The sequence below is a fragment of the Perna viridis genome, chromosome 6 (assembly GCF_037379345.1).
Source record: "Perna viridis isolate PV_CMFRI_1.1 ecotype Kerala chromosome 6, ASM3737934v1, whole genome shotgun sequence".
In the NCBI taxonomy this organism is placed as follows: domain Eukaryota; kingdom Metazoa; phylum Mollusca; class Bivalvia; order Mytilida; family Mytilidae; genus Perna; species Perna viridis.
This window is the reverse complement of record NC_142450.1, coordinates 8,411,378-8,433,781: the sequence shown is the minus strand read 5'-3', so window position 1 is coordinate 8,433,781 and position 22,404 is coordinate 8,411,378. Positions and strand designations below refer to the sequence as shown.

The 22,404-nt window shown below is 32.7% G+C and overlaps 1 protein-coding gene across 3 annotated transcripts in view; it reads right to left on the bottom strand.

Moving 5' to 3' along the window:
• LOC148613516 (tyrosine-protein phosphatase 10D-like) overlaps positions 1 to 22,404 on the bottom strand; it is an 82,402-nt gene that overhangs the window by 21,963 nt on the left and 38,035 nt on the right. For all 3 annotated transcript variants that reach the window (XM_088586856.1, XM_088586855.1, XM_088586857.1), the window contains 10 exons: positions 21,936 to 22,028; positions 21,049 to 21,203; positions 18,554 to 18,737; positions 15,335 to 15,496; positions 12,519 to 12,650; positions 9,110 to 9,249; positions 6,638 to 6,739; positions 3,989 to 4,064; positions 530 to 632; positions 49 to 129 (listed from right to left, as the gene is read on the bottom strand). In XM_088586856.1, coding sequence (XP_088442982.1) covers positions 49 to 129; positions 530 to 632; positions 3,989 to 4,064; positions 6,638 to 6,739; positions 9,110 to 9,249; positions 12,519 to 12,650; positions 15,335 to 15,496; positions 18,554 to 18,737; positions 21,049 to 21,203; positions 21,936 to 22,028 — 1,228 coding nt within the window. The remainder of the gene's footprint in view (positions 1 to 48; positions 130 to 529; positions 633 to 3,988; positions 4,065 to 6,637; positions 6,740 to 9,109; positions 9,250 to 12,518; positions 12,651 to 15,334; positions 15,497 to 18,553; positions 18,738 to 21,048; positions 21,204 to 21,935; positions 22,029 to 22,404) is intronic.

Genomic DNA, 22,404 nt, shown 5'->3' with positions numbered 1-22,404 from the left:
AGTACTGAGAAAGTAGTACTGAGTAGTAATGTAGACTAGAAAACTTGCCTGTTTCTTTCAATTGGTGGTTGTAATGGCTCAAATTCTCCAGAATGTCTCCTTCGTCTTGTTAAAAATTTTTCAATTTGCCTAAAAATGAAATGGAACATTTAACTCATGATAAATCAAAGACAAATATAATCATGAACAAATACAGTATATACAATGTATTATACAGTGGATGAATAATGCTTTGCATTATTCAACACCCTTTATTTCTATCATAGAAAGCTTAGTTGCAGAATAAAAATATGGCATGCCATAGATACTTGCCTATTTTTTTGTGTTTTTGTTTCTTTATTTAACTCAAATGAATTTAATAACCAAATACTCAACAATTCCTAAACAATATTTGACAATTCTAACTGTATACTGGGCTTTTCTTTACTTGATACTTAACAGTTCTCACTTGATACTCAAGACTTCACACAAGTTTAATACTCAACACTCAAAAATATAAAACTCTTGCTGTTCATATATTAATACTCACTCCCTCCTTTTAAAGGCTATGATCCCTACAAATACCAATAATACACACAACAGCATAACACAAATTACGATTCCTACGATTTCAAGAGCTGACAATGGCTCATCTGTAAAATAAAAGACTCCTTTACACTAACAAGATAGCTACTTGTAGCCATATTATAATGTTGAGTTAATGAACTATATCATGAGAAGACACTTGTTTTTAAAGCCGAAAGAGTAATATAATAACACAATAGAAAAATGCTATATGGTTCAGAATTAATCATTATAGTGCAAGTTTCAGATCATGTTCAACCCAATAACTCCAATATTTACCAAAACGAAATGGTAGTGTAGTATTCATTACAATACACCAAACCAATTATCAAAAGTATCCATCAAGCAGTTTTAGAGAAGTTGTGCCCACAAGTTCTTCCTTCTTTAACACATGCTTAAAACAGTCTAAGTCCCATGAATCCAAGAAAATTAGCTGAATAAAAATGGATGTGTACAGTGCATGCTTACTCTTTATATCAATACCTCATACAAAATATCAAAAGAATCCACCAAGTGGTTTCAGAAGAGGTATGTCCACAAGGTCTTCAATTGTTGAAACATACTTATAATAGTCTAAGTCCAGTAACTTAACAACTTTTGTCAAATCTAAATGATAGTGTAGTAATGCACATTTACCATTCATGACAATACACTATACCAAATATCAAAAGGATCCATTGAGTTGTTTCAGGGGTTACACTTGCTGAAAATCATTAAAAAAATCTCTTAACTCCGATAACTCTGATAAAGTCCCTATGACAAAATGACAGTGTAGTATGCACATCTACACTTCATAACAATACACCACACCAAATATCAAAAGGATCCATTGAGCAGTTCTAGAATAGCTGCATTCACAAGACCCAAATGGACTGATGCCTATTAAGTCCTTTGTTGCTTCACAGCGGGCGGTAAAAAAACACACAAGTGTTTCATGCATGTTTGCCCAATGTACTGAGTAAAAGGCACAGATCAAGCAATTACTAGCTATGAGTTTAGATTACAGATCAAGCCCACCTTTTGCTACAGGCTATTAAAAAATAACAAAATCTATTGAAAATCTATTGTCTTGAACTAATTATAATATAACTTTATAACTGTGTGCAGTTTTACTGAAATAGGGAAATTACATACCTGTAATCCTTTGGAACAGTAGTGGGAGAATCTCCCTAAATGTTACACAGTCTCATGTGAGAGATTATAACATCAAGGCTAATTTTTGTTCCCCTGCTACAACCCGAAAAGGGACTTAGAAATACTGGTGTATGTGAGTGGGTCATCCAAACCTTGCGGATACAAGTCCTCAGAGATGCTATATGGATTTTGTTCAAACTATGTAAGGTTGTTAGACACCATATGTAGTTGATCATATTCAACAGCCTTTTAGATTTGGCAAATTTTACAGGAGTTATGTGACTTCATTGAATATTTCATTGGTCTTGTTGAATTTTTACTTTTACTAGGGTTACTATAGGAACACTTTATCGACAGAACTCCTCAAAGATCACAGAACAGATTTTGTTCAAACTTTGTAGGAATTTTAGAAACAAAATGTAGTTGATCATATTACAAAAAATGTAAATCAAGTGTTAAGGGACTTATTTGACTTTACATAGAATATATTTTTTTCAAGATTTGTAGGGTTGTTAGTCACCATATGCAGTTGATCAAACTCACTGCCATTTTGATGCAGCAAATTTTACAGGACGTATGGGTCTTTGTCGATTTTTTACATGGTTTTCTATGTGGACACAACTCCTCAAAGATTGCTAAATGTATTTTGTTCAAATTTTGTTGGACTGTTAAGAACCATATGTAGTTAATCATATTCAATGGCCTTTTTGATTCTGTAAATTTTATTGGAGTTATGAGATTTTATTGATTTTTTTACATGTTATGCTATAGGAACACTTTGTGGGTGCAATTCCTCATTGACTACCAAACACATTTTCTTCAAATTTGTGTTTTCCCTGTTCCCTATTCTAACCATATTCTGACTTGTGTATCTCTGCAATAAAGCATGTCATGAGTTGCATCTTTTGATGCAGTGTAAGCTAGATTTTTTTTTACTTTACAAAATTATCTTAAGTGATCCTGTATCATGTGTGTTATATCTAGTGCAGCCTTAGTAGGAATATTATTTTCACCAACAAACCTGCGAAAGTCAAAATACTCAATTTTTATGTTCTGTCAATTTGCTGCAAGAAGTGAAATTTTTCTATCTGTTCCTTCATTCTTTTTGGTCACACTATGGTTTAAATTTACCTTTGAATTTTGGATGTTTTCTATGAAATCATAATTTAATTATTTATGGAACTTGGTTGCCTTGTTTTTTTTACCTGCATCTTCCTATGCACTAATGATTAACATCAGTTATAGATCTACAAATAACTGGAGTTTAGGAACATTCGGGCTTCTACTTTTGTGTGGTGGCGGGGGATATATGGCTTTGCATAGAAATCTTATGTAAAATTTAATTATTAAGTATTTTTCACAGAAAATGTAGCAATTTTAAACAAAAATCTCTCACAAATCTTACATTTTATGTGAGAGATTCTAAATTCTTTATTGGTTTTGTGGGAGTCATCCCCTTATAGTGGAGGGGTTATGGATTCCAAATCATCATGCAAAATTTTTCTAAGAAGATGATTTTTTATATTGACAACAAGAACAACATATTTGTACAGTGTAGTGGAATGTTTTAGGATTCAAATGGGAACAGCTGTGCTCCACCACTCACTGACCTGTTCTCTCACTATTATAATGCTGACTATCAGGTCAAAAGTTTTACTATATATATATACATTATTCACTGCATAACAAGTCTTCGAACTAAGTGTGTGCCTCCATAGAAAATGCTTAGTCTGGTAATTACTGGTATTTGAAAGTAAGTGTGAGATAAGATTTCCATATTTTTCTTATGTGAACATCAGGAATCAATAGATATTATTTTATAACCTCAATATATTTTCAAAATAAAGTGGACTTGTAACTAAAATGTGCCAGGAAAACAAAAAAGTTTTTTTTCAGAGTAATGTACACATGACCAACACAGCTGTAGTACAAGAGTTATTGGAGTAATGGAAGCAATTAAACATTTTATAATACATGAATGGAATCCCAGATTTTAGTAAAGTCCAAGTTTCTCATATACTTTAGTTTCTATGTGCATGCTTTTTGGGTTATTTCATGTCATTTGTTGTGTGTGTCTATTTTTTTGTCCAGTCCATATCCCTGGATTATGTCTTTTTTTATTACGATTGGAATCATGGATTCCTTGATTTCTCTTTAGTAAAGTATGAATTTAAACATCTGAAAATACTTCTATGTCATATTCTTAAAATAACCAGTCTAAACCTCTATTCAATATTAAAAAAAAGACATGACACTCCTAAATAACATTAATGAGATTTTTCATACTTACAGCACTCTGAAATGACAATGTATTTTTTCTTTGGCTGTGAATTGCTTTTTCCTACTGTTTCACCAAATGGAGCAACCTGAAAACACATAAAAAAACATAAATGTAATTACCCACTAAAACAACAAGAAAAAAACTTTCAAAAGTAATTGGAAACATAAAAAGACATTTTCTTTCATCTAAGAAATGTTTATGGTTCATCTTATTGCAAAACAAATAAAGGTATGTTAAAAAAATAACTGGTGGGTTTTATATTATCCAAGAAAAATACTTTTTTATGAGTGCTTTTTCTCAAAATTAGTTTGTTACAGGATGAAATTCTAGACATGCTGATCACTTTCATAGAAGCCATTCTAATGTAATGATTCTGAATCTGTTTTCACTTACTTTTTTCAAAAATAAAATCAAATTATGAACAGTTTTTCTCTCAAAATTATGTCTCATATGACTTAAAACATTTCATTTCTACTCATCTGATAATGTTTGGGAACTAATTAAAGAAATAGTCATGAATAATATTGAAGTCATCACTGCAGAAGCTTTATGGTTGTCAATATGAACTTGTGAATTGTTATGGTTTTTTCATGCATTTCGCCATGAGAACCAATTTGTTCACCATGTTATCGTTTTCCTTTCTTCTTTGTCTACCCTGGGCATACCTTATGAGCATTTCAACAGGAATTTTTATCAGGAAAAGCAGACGTTACCCCTACTGCGCACCTGGGCCATGCTATAAGTTTTTAGTGGAGTCTGGGTTGTTCATTTGCTTTTGTTTCATTGTACAGTCAAACTGCTTTAAGTCAAAGTCTAAGGGACCAGGCAAAAATGCCAGAATTATCCAAGGTTTGAGTCATCCAAAGTCAAATATAACCCAGAAATAGTTTAGTTGATGATTGTTTCTTCATTTACATCATTTGTTGTGTTTGTATATATACATGTACTTCACATTACAGGGTGATGTCATGTGTTTCATATTGGAAGATATTTTTTGTGTGTTGTATATCATGATAATACTGAATGACACCGAATGTTTTAGGGAAATTTCCTTTTTAATTTTTTCTGCATCGAAAACATCACAAGTTCATAACATGCCGCTATGTATATCTCACAATGCAGAGTATCGTAGAACTATGTGTTCAACATTACTATGAAAAAATTTCAGATTCACTAGTGAAACGAATGTAGTCCTTGAAATACATTTTTATCTGTCTGTTTGATGTGTAGTTATATGTTCAGATACTATTAAAATTCATCTGTATTTTTAAAATTTTCATCAAAATATCATTGTTAGTGTAAATTCCGACATGTGATTTATAAAATTCTTTTCTTTTTACTACATGCGCTATTTTAGATTATTCAAATACACAAACCAAGCCATAAATAGTGTCAACAAATAATTTTAAAAACAATGTTAATCTTTGAACAAACACACTCCAATCATGGTTTAGATTAAAGCTTTTTCAGTTTTCCAACTAATTAGTTGACTTTGAGACATCAGGGTTAATAAACATAAAAGTCCTATGTAGGGGACTGATTGAAAACTTTTCTGAGGTAAAATTGTATTGGAGTAAGGGGAATTTTGCGGGGACTTTGAAATTAGTTCGAGTTATCTGAGATTTTGTCTCTTCTGAGTTCGACATATTGAGGTTCGACTGTATGTGTTTTTTTGGTTGTTTCATACACATGTATGTCTGTTTTCCTTGTCTAGTCTTTATCCTTGTAATACATTTTTTTTTATTTCTGCTTGATTACTCTTTTTTGATTACTATGAAAGTATCATTGTTCCTGGGGTACCATTTTTTGTGGTTTTTGTTGGCTTGGTAAACACGAAAAATGGTTCCCAATGAAAAGGAAATTTCCTATTTATTTGTATGGTACAGTTGTCAAATCCATAAATCAAGAATCTACAAACTAATAATATTTCCTTCAATCAAGAAATTTGGTACCCATGAATAAAAGTACTTTCACAGTACTTTGAAAAATTCTTCTTTATCAATTTTTGTTGTGTTAGTGGGTCAGTCATCCTTGACTCAATAGCAGTTTTCAATAAGTACCCTTTATTGAATACAAGAATACAACTTTAATAATACATGAAATACAAAGGAATTTCTCTAAACAGTATGTGAACTGATCCCTGTAACTATAATTGCAATCATTCATTGATCACTGATCAGTTTCTGATTGGTCATTGATCTGTTATACTGAACCGTTAAACTGGCGATTGCTTCCTTTTTACATCATGTGACGGATGATCAGTTCATATATTTTATGGATTGGTTTGTTTTGTTTTTCCATTTTTACACACATTTACTAAAAAATCAAGACATAAATTAATTAACTTGTTTTCTAAATTTATATGGAATACAAAATATTGATTTGTGATTTTCAGCGAAAAGTAAATTTAATATTACAACGTTATTTGAATCGTTCAGACCAATATTCTGAAATTTACACGAACTGATCTTTTACCTACCAAAAGTGCAATCAGAATGGTCAACGATTATTGGTTTTCCAACCATTAGCATTCATTCAATAATAGGTCACTGATCTGTCAAATAGTTGTGTAGAATGGTTGAGGGATTGTAATTATATAGAAAACATAGAAAGCTTTCTATTTACCAGTATTTTGTAGAGATATTTTAAGTTTCTTACCCAGACAGCCACTTTATCTTTCTCTTTTTCATGCAAGGTTATAACAATTGTAAATTCTTTGTTATCTGCTTCAAATGGTTCAGGAGCTAGGTCATGGTATACCTGCAATATAGTTAAGTTATTTCATACCCTCTAAGACCATATCTAATCCATGCGAAATAGTAAGGATGGTACAAGGAAAATTATGATTGGCACAATCTTTGCATGGTGAACAAATGTATTATCAATATGGAAGTACTCAAACAACAGAGAGTGATACTTCCTTGTAAGTGAATCTAGAGCATGAATATTAGGACATATGTAACTGAATTGGACAACCTCTTATGGTATCAATCTGATGAACACAATGAATAATTATACAAAATTAGGGCATATGGCAGTGTATCCGAATAATATCCTCTTTGGTCAAAATTCAATCAGAGTGGTCAATTCTTGAGAATACAAGAATTAACAAGTAACAGAAAGAACAATGAAATTATGGCAAATCAATTGTATAGAAATATAATGAATTCCACCATTGATAAATAACTAATGAACAAGTAAATTGAATGGTAATTCAGGAGCGTTTATGGTTGTATTATCAACTTGGTTCTGTATACTTATGGCAAGAAAAAGCTTCAATATCCAGTTTGTACCTGCATTTTCAGGAGCTGAAAACCAGCGTAATGGCCGCTTCATTTGCGTATACTTGTATATGTGCAATTGAGAGTCAAACCAGTCTCAAAAAATATTTGATAGTTTTGATAATTAAATACAAATGGAATCATAGCTTTTCCAAGATAGGGTTGGCCTTGTAGTCTGTAATATGGCGCCCAGATGTTTACGAAATTTACGTAATCAATATTACCAATAATTCTTGGGTCATGAAAATTGCAAAACGAAAACAAATCAAAACAAAACGAAAATAATCGATAAAAGAAACAATCAAAATATGATAACATGAATCAAATCAAACCAGTGCCGGACAATTCGAACCAAAGACATTTGAGACCATGACAACCAATAATTCCTTATGAATGCCCAAAAGACCATGACAATCCGTATAATGCTTTAGGACAAATATATATCATTACAAAATTTGTCATACTTGAAGGTTATAAATATTAAATCAGAGCTGACAAAAATACTTGAAATTGTTTTTAATTTATGTTTCTTCAGGAGCATTAAAAGGTTTCACCTTCATCATATTATAAACTGAATATGACATGCAAAATCTGTACAACCAGCCTTGCAGGGTATATTTAATTCAAGGGTTGATACTGCATATGAAAGAGATATTGACATGTCATGTTCATTACATCATATATTTTTACAAGTGTGTTATCTGTAGGGATGCAACATAGGGTACGCAATATAGATTTCAGGGTGTGATAAATTATGCGATATAGGTCTCAGGGTGTGATAAAGGGTATGAGATATAGGTCTAGGGGTGTGATATAGGGTATGCAATATAGAGTAAATGATATAGGGTATCAACAATCACTTATAACACATACACCAAATAAGGTTTATTTTAATCTAAATACATGATATATACTGAACATTACATACAAAAATCTGTATCACAGGCTGTATCAACACAAGACTCCTATATCACCCAAGATATGCCAGTCCACATGTAATACAGATTTTGGCAATTTATGTTCATTATATCATATATCTTCACTATTCTTCAAGTGTATTCCATGTAGGGGTGCAATACATAGAATATAGGTCAAGGGGTGAGATATACACTGAATATTACATATTTTATATATATTTTACGTGTTCTGAGTAGGGGTCCAATATAGGTGTAGAGGTGTGATAAACAAAATTTTGGGAAATGATTGAAAAAGGGTGTTATAAAGCTTCTGAACAATAACAAAGAGGCATGCAATAAATCCTGGAGGTGCACTTGTGCCACTGCTGTGGCTATTTTTTAGGAATCAATTTCTTCAGATTTATTGAGGGGTAAAATTTAACTGTCATTTGTAATAAGTATATAATAAATAAATATAGCATCTAAATTACATCCAATAATCCCTTAAATCTACATTTACTATAATGAATTGGTTTTGGGATACCATAAACCATTTTCAAGACTGAAATTTTCAGCAACAAAACCCTCATATTGTACAAAAGAACATCTTATACCATTCAAGGTATTTAGAGATCTTAGAAAGAGTGGTTGAAGCAAAATGAAACACTTTCTTTCAGTATAAAAAAAATAAAAGTTAAATCCTGAAAAACAGAACCCCAAAAAAACCAAACAAACAAAAAACACCAGGTACACAAAACATAACAGGATAGAGGTGCACAATAGAGCCATTTACTGTAAAATGTGTGACAACATTTTGTAATCATTTTTTAAGGAGTAGAGAAAGATTAGTGGACAAAACAAAAAAAAATAGGACAATTTAAAACAGATGGAATTCTGCATCTTTGTGTGCTTCCTGAAGAATAAAACAATATGCTACCAGTAAATAAACTAACCTCAGAAGTTGAGTCTGTATATATCCAATACTGTGTCACATTGGATCTCCTCATTGTGCGGATGGGTGTTGACCACATTAATGTTAGCTGACATCTTTTTTCTTGGAGCGTGGCAGAAAGTTTTGCTACTTCACCAGGTTCTGCAATAAAATGTTATTTTTATTTCTAAAGGTTCAACACTTTTTTGGTCTATAGCACAAAGGTTTTAATACCAATAGTTTGGTGAACAGAAACTTATTATGACTCCAAAAGCCCTGAGAACTAGCTTATGGTGGGTGACAGAGGAACTTTTTTTTAGATTTCATAAAAAAAAATGCATTTTTTTACTTACTCAATTTACAACTGGTGATTCACTATTTACAATATGCAATTCCTGATTGATGGATCAAATACTCTATTGATGGACTATATATATAACATACAGTAGTCCCTCTCTTATGTAGCCACAGCAACAACATTACTGTAGGCAAGACACATACTACAAACAGTTGTCACTAAAACCATTGAATATGCTTGTCTTTCTTAATTTAATGTTAAAAGTCTTAACTAGAGGCTCTAAAGAGCCTGAATCGCTCACCTGATTTGATAAACTACATTCAATTTCTTGTAAAAGCTGCTATGTTTTTTTCATGGATAAAAATTCCAAATATTCATTTTGTGCAGGATACCCTAAGGAACAACCATACCAACTTTTATTGAATTCTGTACAATAGTTTCTGAGGAGAAGATTTTTTCAAGTTCAACCATTCAAAATAGCAACAAAACAAAGTCTGAAAAGGGCAATAACTCATGGATCAACAGATTTTCACCAAAATTTTACCTCAGATAGATTAATCAAGGGAACCAAGGTTATAGCGGTAATCAAAAGAATGTAATCCAGGGACAAAGACCAGAAATGGAAAACAGACATACACAACAAAGAACATAAAGTAACTAAAATCATACATACAAAGTAACAAAAGTAAATGAGCAACTCGGACTCCACTAACTGGGAGCATGGACCAGATGCACTGGTAGGGTAAGCGTCCTCATTAGACTGGATACTTTTACTTCTAAGTGAGTATTTATTAATGGTTTTAAAGATATATGCAAATCAAAGTTTCAAAGATTACATAATGTAAAATAAACTATAATCATACATTTGCATTTCCCATATTATTTTGAACTCTTTTTACCTTATATGTATAAACTCAATGTCAATCAATTCTACTGATTTCTGAAGTACAAACTGTAATTGATATTAAACAGTATCCAACTTCACACACATTTACAAATTTTGTTCCATTTCACCTTTTCCCAATTTTTGAAACCTGTCCAAAAGTTAATTTGCAATCATATTTAAAACTATAAGTTATTATCCTACACTGCCCTTCACTTCCTGTGTACTAATTACAAAATACTAATGATAAGATTGGGATTTTGACTAATACTGTCAAGTATTAACTTTCACGGTGGACAGAAAAGCACAAAAAATAGTACTCCCAAAATTGAGTTTTAACACTATCAAATGCTTATCATTTTTTACAACTGTGAAAATTGAAACCCGCGAATATGTTCACTTGTCAGAATCCATGAAAATTAATATGTTTACTGTAATGGAATTAAAAGGAACATGCTTAGCTTTAACATTTTATGCTTCTTGACACATCAATGCAAGATCATCATTCCCTAAATGCAAATTTATTGCAAAACATCTTTTATAGCCAAAAAGGAGTCCCTCAAATCTTCAGTTCATTTGAAAACTAGATTTTAACTTTATATGCAGAAATGACAGTATATATTCTGAGCTGGCTGAATAATTGGCCAAAACATATTTACAGGTTATAAAAGTTGTATTGAATGATATAACAGGAACTACAATAGCACCATATTTTTGTGTTAAGTGTTCACAAACAGTTGGGAAGTTCCTGACAAAACTGCTGTCTTACTCCTATAATCTATTTTTAGTAACAGTGGCCATGTTTTTATCATGTATAAAAATCCCAGCTATTATTTTGTGCAGGATCCGGGCATAAAAAACAATCATACCAACTTTTTTTGATTTCTATACAAATGTTTCTGAGGAGAGCATTTTCAAAAGTAATAACATTTAAAACAGCAAAAATTGTCCAAAAAGGGAAATAACAGATTCTTACAAAATTTGACCACAGATAGATTTTATCATGCCATATCAGAATTTGGTTAAACCTAATGGTTTTGGAGATATATGTGAAAAACTGCTGTGTGACCCCTATGTTCTGCTTTTAGTAACAGCAGCCATGTTTTCTCACAATTCAAAAATTCCACCTTCAGTTTGTGCGGGATACCCTAAGAAACAATCATACAAACTTTCATTGAATTCTGTTCAGTAGTTTCTGAGAAGATTTCTGAAAAAATGCTAACAGACAACAATGACAGATGCCAATTGATGGCAATAGATCACTTGGCCCTTGGCCAGGTGAGCTAAATAAAAATTAAAAAAAAAAAAAAACACTTTAGAGTTCCGGATTCACTTACCGGTACTACTTTTTTACCTTTCAAGGGCAATAACTCTAATTAATAATAGATATACAACTTGAACTCTAGGGAAGTTCAGTAGGCCTTGCTATAAGGACATTTTGTTTATTGAATATTTATTTCTACCCATAGGCATTCCCTTTAATAGAACCTGAGGAATCTGTTATGGAAAGTGTAACAGACAGACAGGCAGATGGATAGACAAGGTAATTGCAATAAAGCCTCCAATCTAATTCAAATGCTTATTTCTGGCCTGGTTATGGTCCTTAATTCCCAAAGGGTTTAAATCACAACCCCCAAAATTAATCCCAGGTTTTATTTTTATGGTATTGTGGCTTGAAGTATAATTTCATAAAACCAAACAGTCAAGTTATTCTCCGGATATTATAATAGCATGACACCTTTATACAAATGAAATTTTAGCTGTCATATATAAAAACTTTTTACCTTCTGTGGGCAATAACCCCAATAAGGAGTTGTAAAGCAACTTCCAACCAATGGAGAGTCTAGTAGAACTCTTCAAGAGGAATGACAATGGTCACTTTAATTTTCCAGGATCTCTTACAGTTTTTGAGAAATATGTAGAAATTAGTGACTTGACTGAATGTGATTAAAAAAAAAGATGCAATGGCAGACATGTTTTACACTTAATCTACATATTCCACACAATTTCTAAAAAAAGATATTGAGTACATATCAATCAAGACTAAAATTGTGTTAAAATCTCTCAAATCATTTCTTAGTGTCTTTGAAGAAAGACAAATTTATAGATGTATAGCAAGTATACCATATACTACCTCAGTGAACTTCAGAAGATAAGAGTATAAAAATCAAATTATATGCATAAACTTTCTCTGAATTGAATGCTCAAGCCTTGAAGACACCTGACAAAATTAACAATATTTAATCTTACTGGAAGGTTCAGTTAAAACTTCTTCAGAGGAGTCAGACTCATTTGTACCAGCATCTGTTTCAGCAGTCACTCTAAACTTGTACTTCCAGAATGGACGCAAATTCTCTACTTTGCAATTTGTCTGATCAAATCCTGTAATTATTGATAATTCATTATATGTGTCCATAGTACTAATCTTTAAATACGAACAGTTGATCCACTTCAATATAACAAACAATGATATGACTGAGAGAGTAATTAAGGAAACCTAGGTTATAGTGATAATCAAAAGAATGTAATCCAGGGACAAATACCAGACATGAAAAACAGACATACACAACAAAGAACATAAAGTAACTAAAATCATACATACAAAGTAACAAAAGTAAATGAGCAACTCGGACTCCACTAAAAACTGGGAGCACGGACCAGGTGCACCGGTAGGGTAAGCATCCTCTGCTTTTCTAGAAACACCCGCCGAGTTGCTCATAAAAAGTCAAGTCCGGGGTAGACAAACGAGGAAAGGAAAACTATGACCTGTTGAATACATCAGTTTTCATGGTGCTGATGGATACACGGTAACGATCCACGAGTTCATGATGACAACCATAAAACTTCTGTAGTGATGACTTCAATCTTGTAGCAACATAACCCTGTTCCAGAAGCCTATTTGTTAGAGTTCTAGCGCGATACAAAAAGTCTGCGTAGATTCGGCAAGCTCTGGCATAATGTATGAGTTGTGATATGAACACTCCATACGCAGGAGCCGAAGGGATGTTGCCACAGATGAAAGGAAAGTTAACAATTCTGAATGAAAAGTTATCACGTTTGTCGTAAAATTTGGTCAATAGTTATCCTTTACCATCGATTTCTAAGTGTAGGTCAAGATATGAGGCTGACTTCACAGTGTCTGTAGTATCCTTTATCTCAAGTTCTTTTGGGTAGATGCGATGTATCAAATCCCCAAAATTAGGATTTTTAAAGATGATATGTCATCTATATAGCGGAAACTGAGATTGAAGGATCTAGCCAAATGATATTCTTTTTTTCTGATCAGATCAGCTATAAAGTCAGCCTCATAAGAGTGAAGGAATAGGTCAGCAAGTAAAGGAGCACAATTTGTTCCCATTGGAATGCCAACCGTTTGTTGAAAAACATGTCCACCACACTGGACAAATATGTTGTCGATTAAAAATTCCAGCATTTTGTAAACATCTTCCTCTGTATATTTGGAAGATGATTTGGAATTATTTCTTACAAAGTATGAGGAATCTCTACCAAGAACTACATATTTGTATCTAGGTGTACCATCTTTTTTGGAAAAACAATGATGTATAATGTTTTTAAGTCGGGATTTTAACTGAGTATGGGGAATAGAAGTATACAGTGTTGAAAAATCATAGGTTTTAATGCTATTATATTCAGATTATAGTCTTGAACTGATTGTCTCCAAAAGATCTTCCGAATTTTTCAGGATCCACATTGAATTAATACCACTACGGGAGTAACAAGTGTTGTGGTAGGACTGTAGACCATCAAGGAATCCCAAAAGTCATCCTGACAGAAAAGCAAATATAAAGGAAGGAGAACAATCTGATCAAGAAAGAGTAATCAAGGGAATCAATATTCTAGCAGAAATTAAAAGAATGTAATCCTGGGACAAAGACCAGACATGGAAAATAAAAACAACAAAGAACATAAAGTAACCAAAATAATACATACAAAGTAACAAAAGTAAATGAGCAACTCAGACTCCATTAAAAACTGGGAATATGGACCAGGTGTACCGGAAGGGTAAGCCTCCTCTGCTTTTCTAGAAACACTGGCCGAGTTCCTCATAAAAAGTCAAGTCCAGGGTAGATGAAAGAGGAAAGGAAAACTGTAACATGTTTAACATATATGTTCTCATGGTGCAGATGGATACACGGTAACGATCCACAAGTTCATGATGACAACCATAAAACTTCTGTAGTGATGACTTCAATCTTGTATCAACATAACCCTGTTCCAGAAGCATAATTATAAGAAGTCTAGTGCCATACAAAAAGTCTGTGTAGTTACGGCAAGCTCTGGCATAAGGTATGAGTTGTGATATGAAAACTCCATAGGCAGGTGCTGAAGGGATGTTACCACAGATGAAAGGAAAGTTGACAATTCTGAATGAAAAGTCATCATGTTTGTCGTAAAGTTTGATCAATAGTTTTCCTTTACCATCGATCTCTAAGTGTAGGTCAAGATAAGAGGCCGACTTCACAGTGTCCGTAGTATCCTTTATCTCAAGTTCTTTCGGGTAGATATGATGTATCAAATCCCCGAAACTAGAATTGTTTAGCAATAATACGTCATCTATACAGCGGAAACTGAGAATAAAGAATCTAGCTTAAAGATGTTCTTTCTAGAAGAACATGTGCAAGTTATAAAATAAGTTTCATGAAAATGGAGTCATGCATGACCTTAGAATATATAGATCCCTGACTTATTCCTAATTGATGCAACTGAAAAAGTGTCATTAAAATGTACAAAAAATTCAGTAAGTTTCTTCATTTAGGGATCAAAACTATATTGTAGAATATTACATCCCATTTCAATATCAATTATGATTTGAAATAAAAGATGACAAGCAATGTGGAGCTAAGGATTTCCCCTACTCTTTTTGATTACCTATTTCGTAGACCTAAAGAGTGAGTTCCTGCAAATCTAAATCTAAACAAATTTCTGATTGATTCATAAAAGAAAGATTCTCTGATGAAACTTACCAAACTTATTACATTCACCATGCTAAAAATTATTGAATAGGAATTAAAAAGTTAGCTTTCATTGAATATACTATTACCTACCTTTTGCTCGGCAAGTTCTGTTTGCATTCTTATTCAATATTACGTCATGTGTAAATACTGTGTAGGTAGTAGGCCCAGTGTATTGTAATGGTTTAGACCAGCATACAGCAACGTATGTGCTGTTTATATCAAATCTACAAGCAATGCCAGGCTTGTAAGGTGCTGTGAAACAAACAATTATAATTCTGAATCAGATATCAGTGGCGTGGCTACCATTGTGCATCTGCGTGCACAAAATTTTCCTATGAGTTGGGGTGGTGGTCTTATTTTTTTTATAGCCAAGAGAAAAAAACTGAAGTATGAATGTTCATATGGCGGGTCTATTGTATATTGAATCTGTGGTCATTTGAAATGAGGTGCTACCGATTGAAATATTTCCGGATTTATCACAATGCTCTTCCTAACTTGTTTTGATTTTAAACGTTACAAAGTTATACTTCCACAAAAATTTGAAAATGAAGAAAGCAGCCGTCTTGTCAAAAGATAGATTCCTTTTTCTGTAAACAAATAGCTATTCTAGATAATACAAGTAGGTAACAATGTCCATTCAGATGATCAAGCTACAGAGCCAGAAGTGGCATCCACTGAAATTTCAGACAAATCAATGCCAAGTCCGTCAAGTCACAGTGATAGTTGTTCATCAAGCCAGTCCTCTATCAAAAGCCTGAGAAGAAATGGCCCATCTTACTCTGATATTGGTGATATATCGAGAGAAGATATGACCGAGACAACAATATCAAAATGCTTATCATAAAGACTAGCTGGGAAAGTGTAGGCAATTTCTCCTTCCCTTCTAGGTATGTACCATTTTCTATCATTGATCTAAAATAAATGACCGGCCATTATTTAATTGTCATAAAATATGGATTCAAAGTCGGTAAATTTACTATAGTAAAAAAATACAAAGGAATAATCCAGATTCACTACCCATAGGGCAAAGACCAAATAAAATAGAGATATCAAGGATATGCCAGAAGTTATCAAAATTAAGTCACACAGGACACGTTTCGGACCTAAAGTCTCATCAGCTACATTTATCAAAAGTATAGTCAAATCAGTTAAAAATAGTCACAATTGAAGAGAATTAAAACTTTAACAAAAATACGCTGACTTGGGGAAAATCAAATTTCATATCTGAAACATATTAAATGTAGGAATCAACTCCACCAAAACTCTGCCGTAAGCTTTATGCGCCTTCGCTACTGGATTTGGGTGATTAAAATTCAGCACCTAATAATTCAGGACTTATAATCAAAGATAATTTCTTCCACCAAAATAATAATTCTGTAAGCTTAAAACAAATTTTAAATAGTAACAAAAAATGCTAAATATGCTATCAGATCAGAAATATGTGATCATACCGGTTCTCAGCCAAAAATATTCATTTACCAGAACAGATTGAGTTCAAAGAAACATTGTCTTCTTCAATATACGTTAAATAGGAGTTGTTGTATGATTGCCAATGAGATAGTCATCCACCAAATGCCAAGTAACAAATAATTAAACTATGACAGGTTATCACATGGTCTTCAATGATGGGCAAAACATATACCATAAAGCAAGCTGTAAAAGGCCTCAAAATAAATGATGAGAAACTATACATAAAAGGCGAAAATTGACCTAATCTATACAAAAACATAAAATGAATAACAATGTACATACAAAACAATGACAATCACTGGGCTACATGTTCCTGGCTTGGGACAGGCACATAAAGTTTGTGGTGGGGTTAAACATGTTTGTGAGTACTCAGCCCTCCTCCCTCTAAACTGGGACAGTGGTGGGAAAATACAACCTTCAAGCAATAAAAAAATTCTGTCAAATTCAGACTTACCTCTACAGAATACAAACACCTTAACAAATCAGACAAAAGACAACAACCCATTCCTACCTGAAAAGAGTACTTGATGTCTCTGTAAGCCAGTTCAAAATTCAAAAGCAACTGATAATCACTAGACATCTAGACTAGTAACAAAAGTATCAAAAAAACTTGTCCAACAGGATTAAGTGAAAACATATCATAAAATGTCAAGTTAAGTCAATACAACATGTACCAAAGTTCAAGAAAACTAAATATTTGATTAAGATACACAGGTCTGGAGCCACATGTGCAACTTATCCAAAAAATCCTTCCACTTGGACAAAACTTGAACTTTATAAACAATGATTCAATACATTCAAAATCAGATCAAACCATATAATTTTTTTAAATTTTTTACAAATAAGGACCCACAAGGGCCAATGACAAATAACTGGATTAGCTGCCAGAAGACTATTATGTCTGAGGAAAATCTAATGGCTACTTGCAAAGAGTATTCGTGTTGCAGGTCAAAAAACTTTTTATCGTTTGTGCAATCGTAAGCTTGACAAGACAGCATGTTTTGGTGGTTAGAAAAACAGGATTGTAGAAATATTTACAGAATATTCTTCGCTTACATATAAATATGCAGTACTTGTATCAGTACCACACCGACATAGTGATGTCACGAGCTAATCAGAAGCTATTGGTAAAAAGCAATAAAGTCGGCCTTCTTCGGATCTTCTTTCAGATAGAACAGTTCTGCAAGATATTTGGCTATCCACATAGATTTCAAAGATTTCTAATTTTGCATAGCTTTGTGCATTTTACAAAAGTGCATTTTTCCTCATTAAAATTTACTAATTTTTGTTTGCATGGGTATGACTTTTCATAAGAGCCTAAATTAATTCAAAGGGGGTCTTTCCCTTTAAAGTATGTTACATAATTATATATAGCCATTGCATTACCAAGAAGGTATCATATAAAATGTCTCATAAAAGTCTGGATGGTCAATATGGCAGGAGGAACCTGAAATTATATAGTCACCTTAGAGTACTCAAAAAGACAAACAAAATTGACAACATAGATCATTCAATATAATCTTTTTTTTTCAAAAAAAAGAGGTGATGCATAAAGATTTGCTATGGAGCAGCACACCCTCAGCTCATCAAATTAATCACACAGGATTAGGGTCACAGGAACCGATGGATGTCATCAGAATAGTAAAGAGCAAATTAATCAAACAGGATTAGGGTCACAGGAACCAACAGGTGTAATCAGAATAGTCAAGATGCTAGTGCAGTATGTTTATAAAATCTGCCATTATTTTGCTGTCATGATAAGATTACTGTAGGAATGAATTGCATATGTAATTTTAAAAGTTTCAAATTTAACAGGAAAATCTGAGTCACTCAACCTACCTGCAACTGAAGTCATGACAGTGAATGTATATTTCTTTCCTTGTCCAATTGAAGTATAAGCCCACACAGCCACAGTGTAATTTTGGTAAGGTTCCAAAAACTTAACCAACTGATTTAATTGTTTTTTGTTCTTGGCAACATCTGGGATCTTTTGGATATTGGTACAGTTTTCATTATTTGTGATCTATAAATTAAATAAAATAAAATAGAAACTAGAGCCTGAATTGCTCACCTGTTTTTTACCTTAACATTAGACAAAGACGAAAACAAAAAATATTCAACAAAATAGGTTTTCAAATAGGGTTTCAATGGCATTGTGGCAAAACCATGAACTGATTAATTGTTTGATTGTTACATTCATGGCCCATTGACAGATATTTCATTTATTTTAGAATGATATTATTTTATCAATTGTACAGACCCTGCTTAGTACTGCTCCAACATGCTGAGCCAGACATTTCATATGCTTTGTGAAAAATGTCTCTGCAATGTCAGAACCTTTAAAAATTGGTGATGGTTATATATACAGTACAATGACCTTTCATAATCATTTTCAACCATGGATCTCAATGCATTTAACCCACACAGAAAAAGTGCTAATTTCTGCTCCCTTTTGTTTGGTCTATTTTCTTGCTCAGTCCTCTATTGCATCCATTAAAATTTGAATATAAAGATTCTAATTTATAGGTTTTGGTTCATGGTATGTAGATATTTAGCTCAGGCTATCAAATTATTAGGACAGTATTTCATATGATATTTTAATAACCTGTTAAATCTATATTGATATGGAATATTGTGACAAGAGTAATGAGGATGTTTTGATTTCAATTTATCAATGCTGAAAACCTGCAATAAGATTATACTACAGAATATTTAAGATGCAACAGTAGAAATGAAGTGCAAAAAATAAAGAGGAAAGCACTTACTCTTGAAACTTGGCAGAATTTTTTTAATAATTGGTTTAGGATACTGCCAAAATCAATCACATCAAGGCCAATTTTGCCAAAACTTATCATATGAGAATTGGTCCATATCCAAAATGGAGTTGCATGCATGTATTGACTATTGCTGTGCAAAGTATGCCATCACTCTTACAGTTATACTGACAGCAACAGAAATGGCTTACAATGTATGCTTCATCTATATACAGTCGAACCTCGATATGTCGAACTCGGATTAGTCGAAATCTCGGATAACTCGAACTAATTACAAAGTCCCAGCAAAATTCCCTTTACTCCAATACAATTTTACCTCGGATGACTCGAACTTGGATAAATCAAAACCTCGGATAACTCAAGGTAATCAAGCAGTCCCCTCGATCGGACTTTGATGTTAATTAACCCTGATGTGTCAAAGGCAACTAATTAGTCGGAAAACTGATTGCTTTATTACAAACCATGATGGATGTGTGTTTTAACAACAATTAGCGTGGCTTTTAAAATTAATGTGTTGACACTCTTTATGGTTTGATTTGTTTATTTAATTAATTTAAAATTGCACGTGCTGTCAAAAGAAACAAATTTTATTAATAACACATTGGAAATTACACTAACAGTGGTATCGGATATTTTGATATTTTGAATTTAAAAAAAAAAAAATACAGTTGAATTGTAATGGTATCTGACTATTTAATGACACATCAAACAGATGATAGAAAGGGTATGTTCATTTCGCTAGTGAATTTGAAATTTTATCGTAATTATATTGAAGAGCACATGGTTTGACAATACTCCTGATTGTGAATCAAAGAAAGCAGCATGTTTATATGAACTATGAAGTTTTTGATATAGAAAAAATAAAAAGGAAATTTCACTGAAACACTCGGTGCCGTTCAGTATTTCAAACATGATATACAACATACAAAAAAATATCTTCGATATGAAACGCATAACATTACGAAGTACCGTGTAAAGTGAAGTACATTTTTGTACAAGTACAACAAATGATATAAATACAGAAACAATCATGGACCAAACTACTAGTATTTCTAGTTTATCCTCGACCTCAGATTACTCGAACCTCGGATAACTTGAACATTTTTGCATGGTCCCTTCAACTTCAATTTAATGAGGTACGACTCTAAATTGAAATCACTCCACTCATTGGGAGCCAAAATGTTTGTGACCAATTAATTCTCTCTATAATTCCATACAATGAAAAATGGCATCTTCTCACAAAACAGGAAACAAAATCACTTACAATGTATGCCATTTCAATATAAAGAAACTCACCAAATTTATAATGAGTACATTCATTTACAGCCATAATAATTATAGTGAATTTCAGCTAGGCATACTGAATGGCAGACAGACAAGGTGATTCCAATATAAAACCCATTCATTGAGTTGGAGTCTAATATCTAAAATTGGTGACAATTCTTGCGTCCTTTATGTCATATATGTCTAGTTTGAGCAGTTGTAAAAGTGTAACAGACAAACAAATTGACTTATGGACACAAAAATCTATTGCACTCAGCATGCCTGATAAGGACTTACATTTCCCTTTGTATATTCATCACAACTCCCGTTGATGTGAGTTATCTGTAACCTGTAACCAATAACATCTCCCCCAGGTACTTTTGGTCTATTCCAATGAACTTCAACACTTTCATTAAATGATATGTAGCTTTTATTGACTATTTCGCCAGGAACTGTCAAAATAAATAAAGCACTTTAATATAAGATGTATCACAATAATATTTCTAATAAGATATTTCTCGATAAAATAATTTACAAAGTCATAATCAGTTTCAATGGACAAAAAGAGTATATACTTTAACTTAAAATTGTGTCCCACATTTAAGTTTCAGCCTCTGTAAGAATCAGGCAGTGGGTGAAACATGGTATAAAAAAAACACCTTTTTGAAAGTGTAATTTGACTATTTGCACCATCAAAATCAAGGACAAATACAAGATTTTCCATACCATTTTGGTAAATTAGGTTATGATTTCATTGACATGCACAGAGAATGAACATTTCTTCAACTAGATTATATTAGGTTAGTGACTATATTTCTGATTGAATACCCATAACAAAATATTTATTGCACTTAAACTCAAGCTTTTAGATATAGTTGCTCGATTTACCAAGAAAATACTGTTATGAGTGATTATCCATAAAAAATCCTGTTATTAAAGGATATTTGCAATGGATAAATACCTTTAGAGAGAAAAAATTCTTATCTCTGAGGGTGGGGGGGGGGGGGGCAATGGCTTATATGCCTTGGAACGGAATATTGGCCTTTAATAAGTCACTCTGTGTGTGTGTACTAAATGTATCACTTCTGTCACTACCAATCACAGTGTAGCATTTCTATATAAAATGGAATTATACATGCAAAATTGTATTTCTTTCTATTTTTTTTGGTCATACATGTACATACCACCCTCTTCCAGTCTGATATTCGATACATTGAAGTGTTCACTACTTGTAAAACCATCATTCACAGTAAAGACAAGTATGTAGTAATAAGCCCCTGCAAAAATGAATATTTTATACTGTTTCTGTGTATAACACATTTCTCTTACACTGAAAACTATACACAATTGATTTTTTGTCATTTTTTTTGTTTTTTTGTCACAGATCAAACAACTTAGAGATCAGGTATTTTTCACTTGTCCCACTACAGGCATCTAATATGACAAACTTAAATATAAATGGCAAAATTTTCCATTTTTGTGAAAACTGAACTGACCCTGCTGCATGTTCCCTCCGCGGGACTCGACCTCGTACTGCTGTGACATCTATGGCAACACTGCCTCCACAAAGTCCAGGAAGAATGAGGAGGAACGATCCAGCCAGCGAAAGCTATATTTTTATATAGCCTAGCTGGCCGAGTGGTCTAGGGTGCT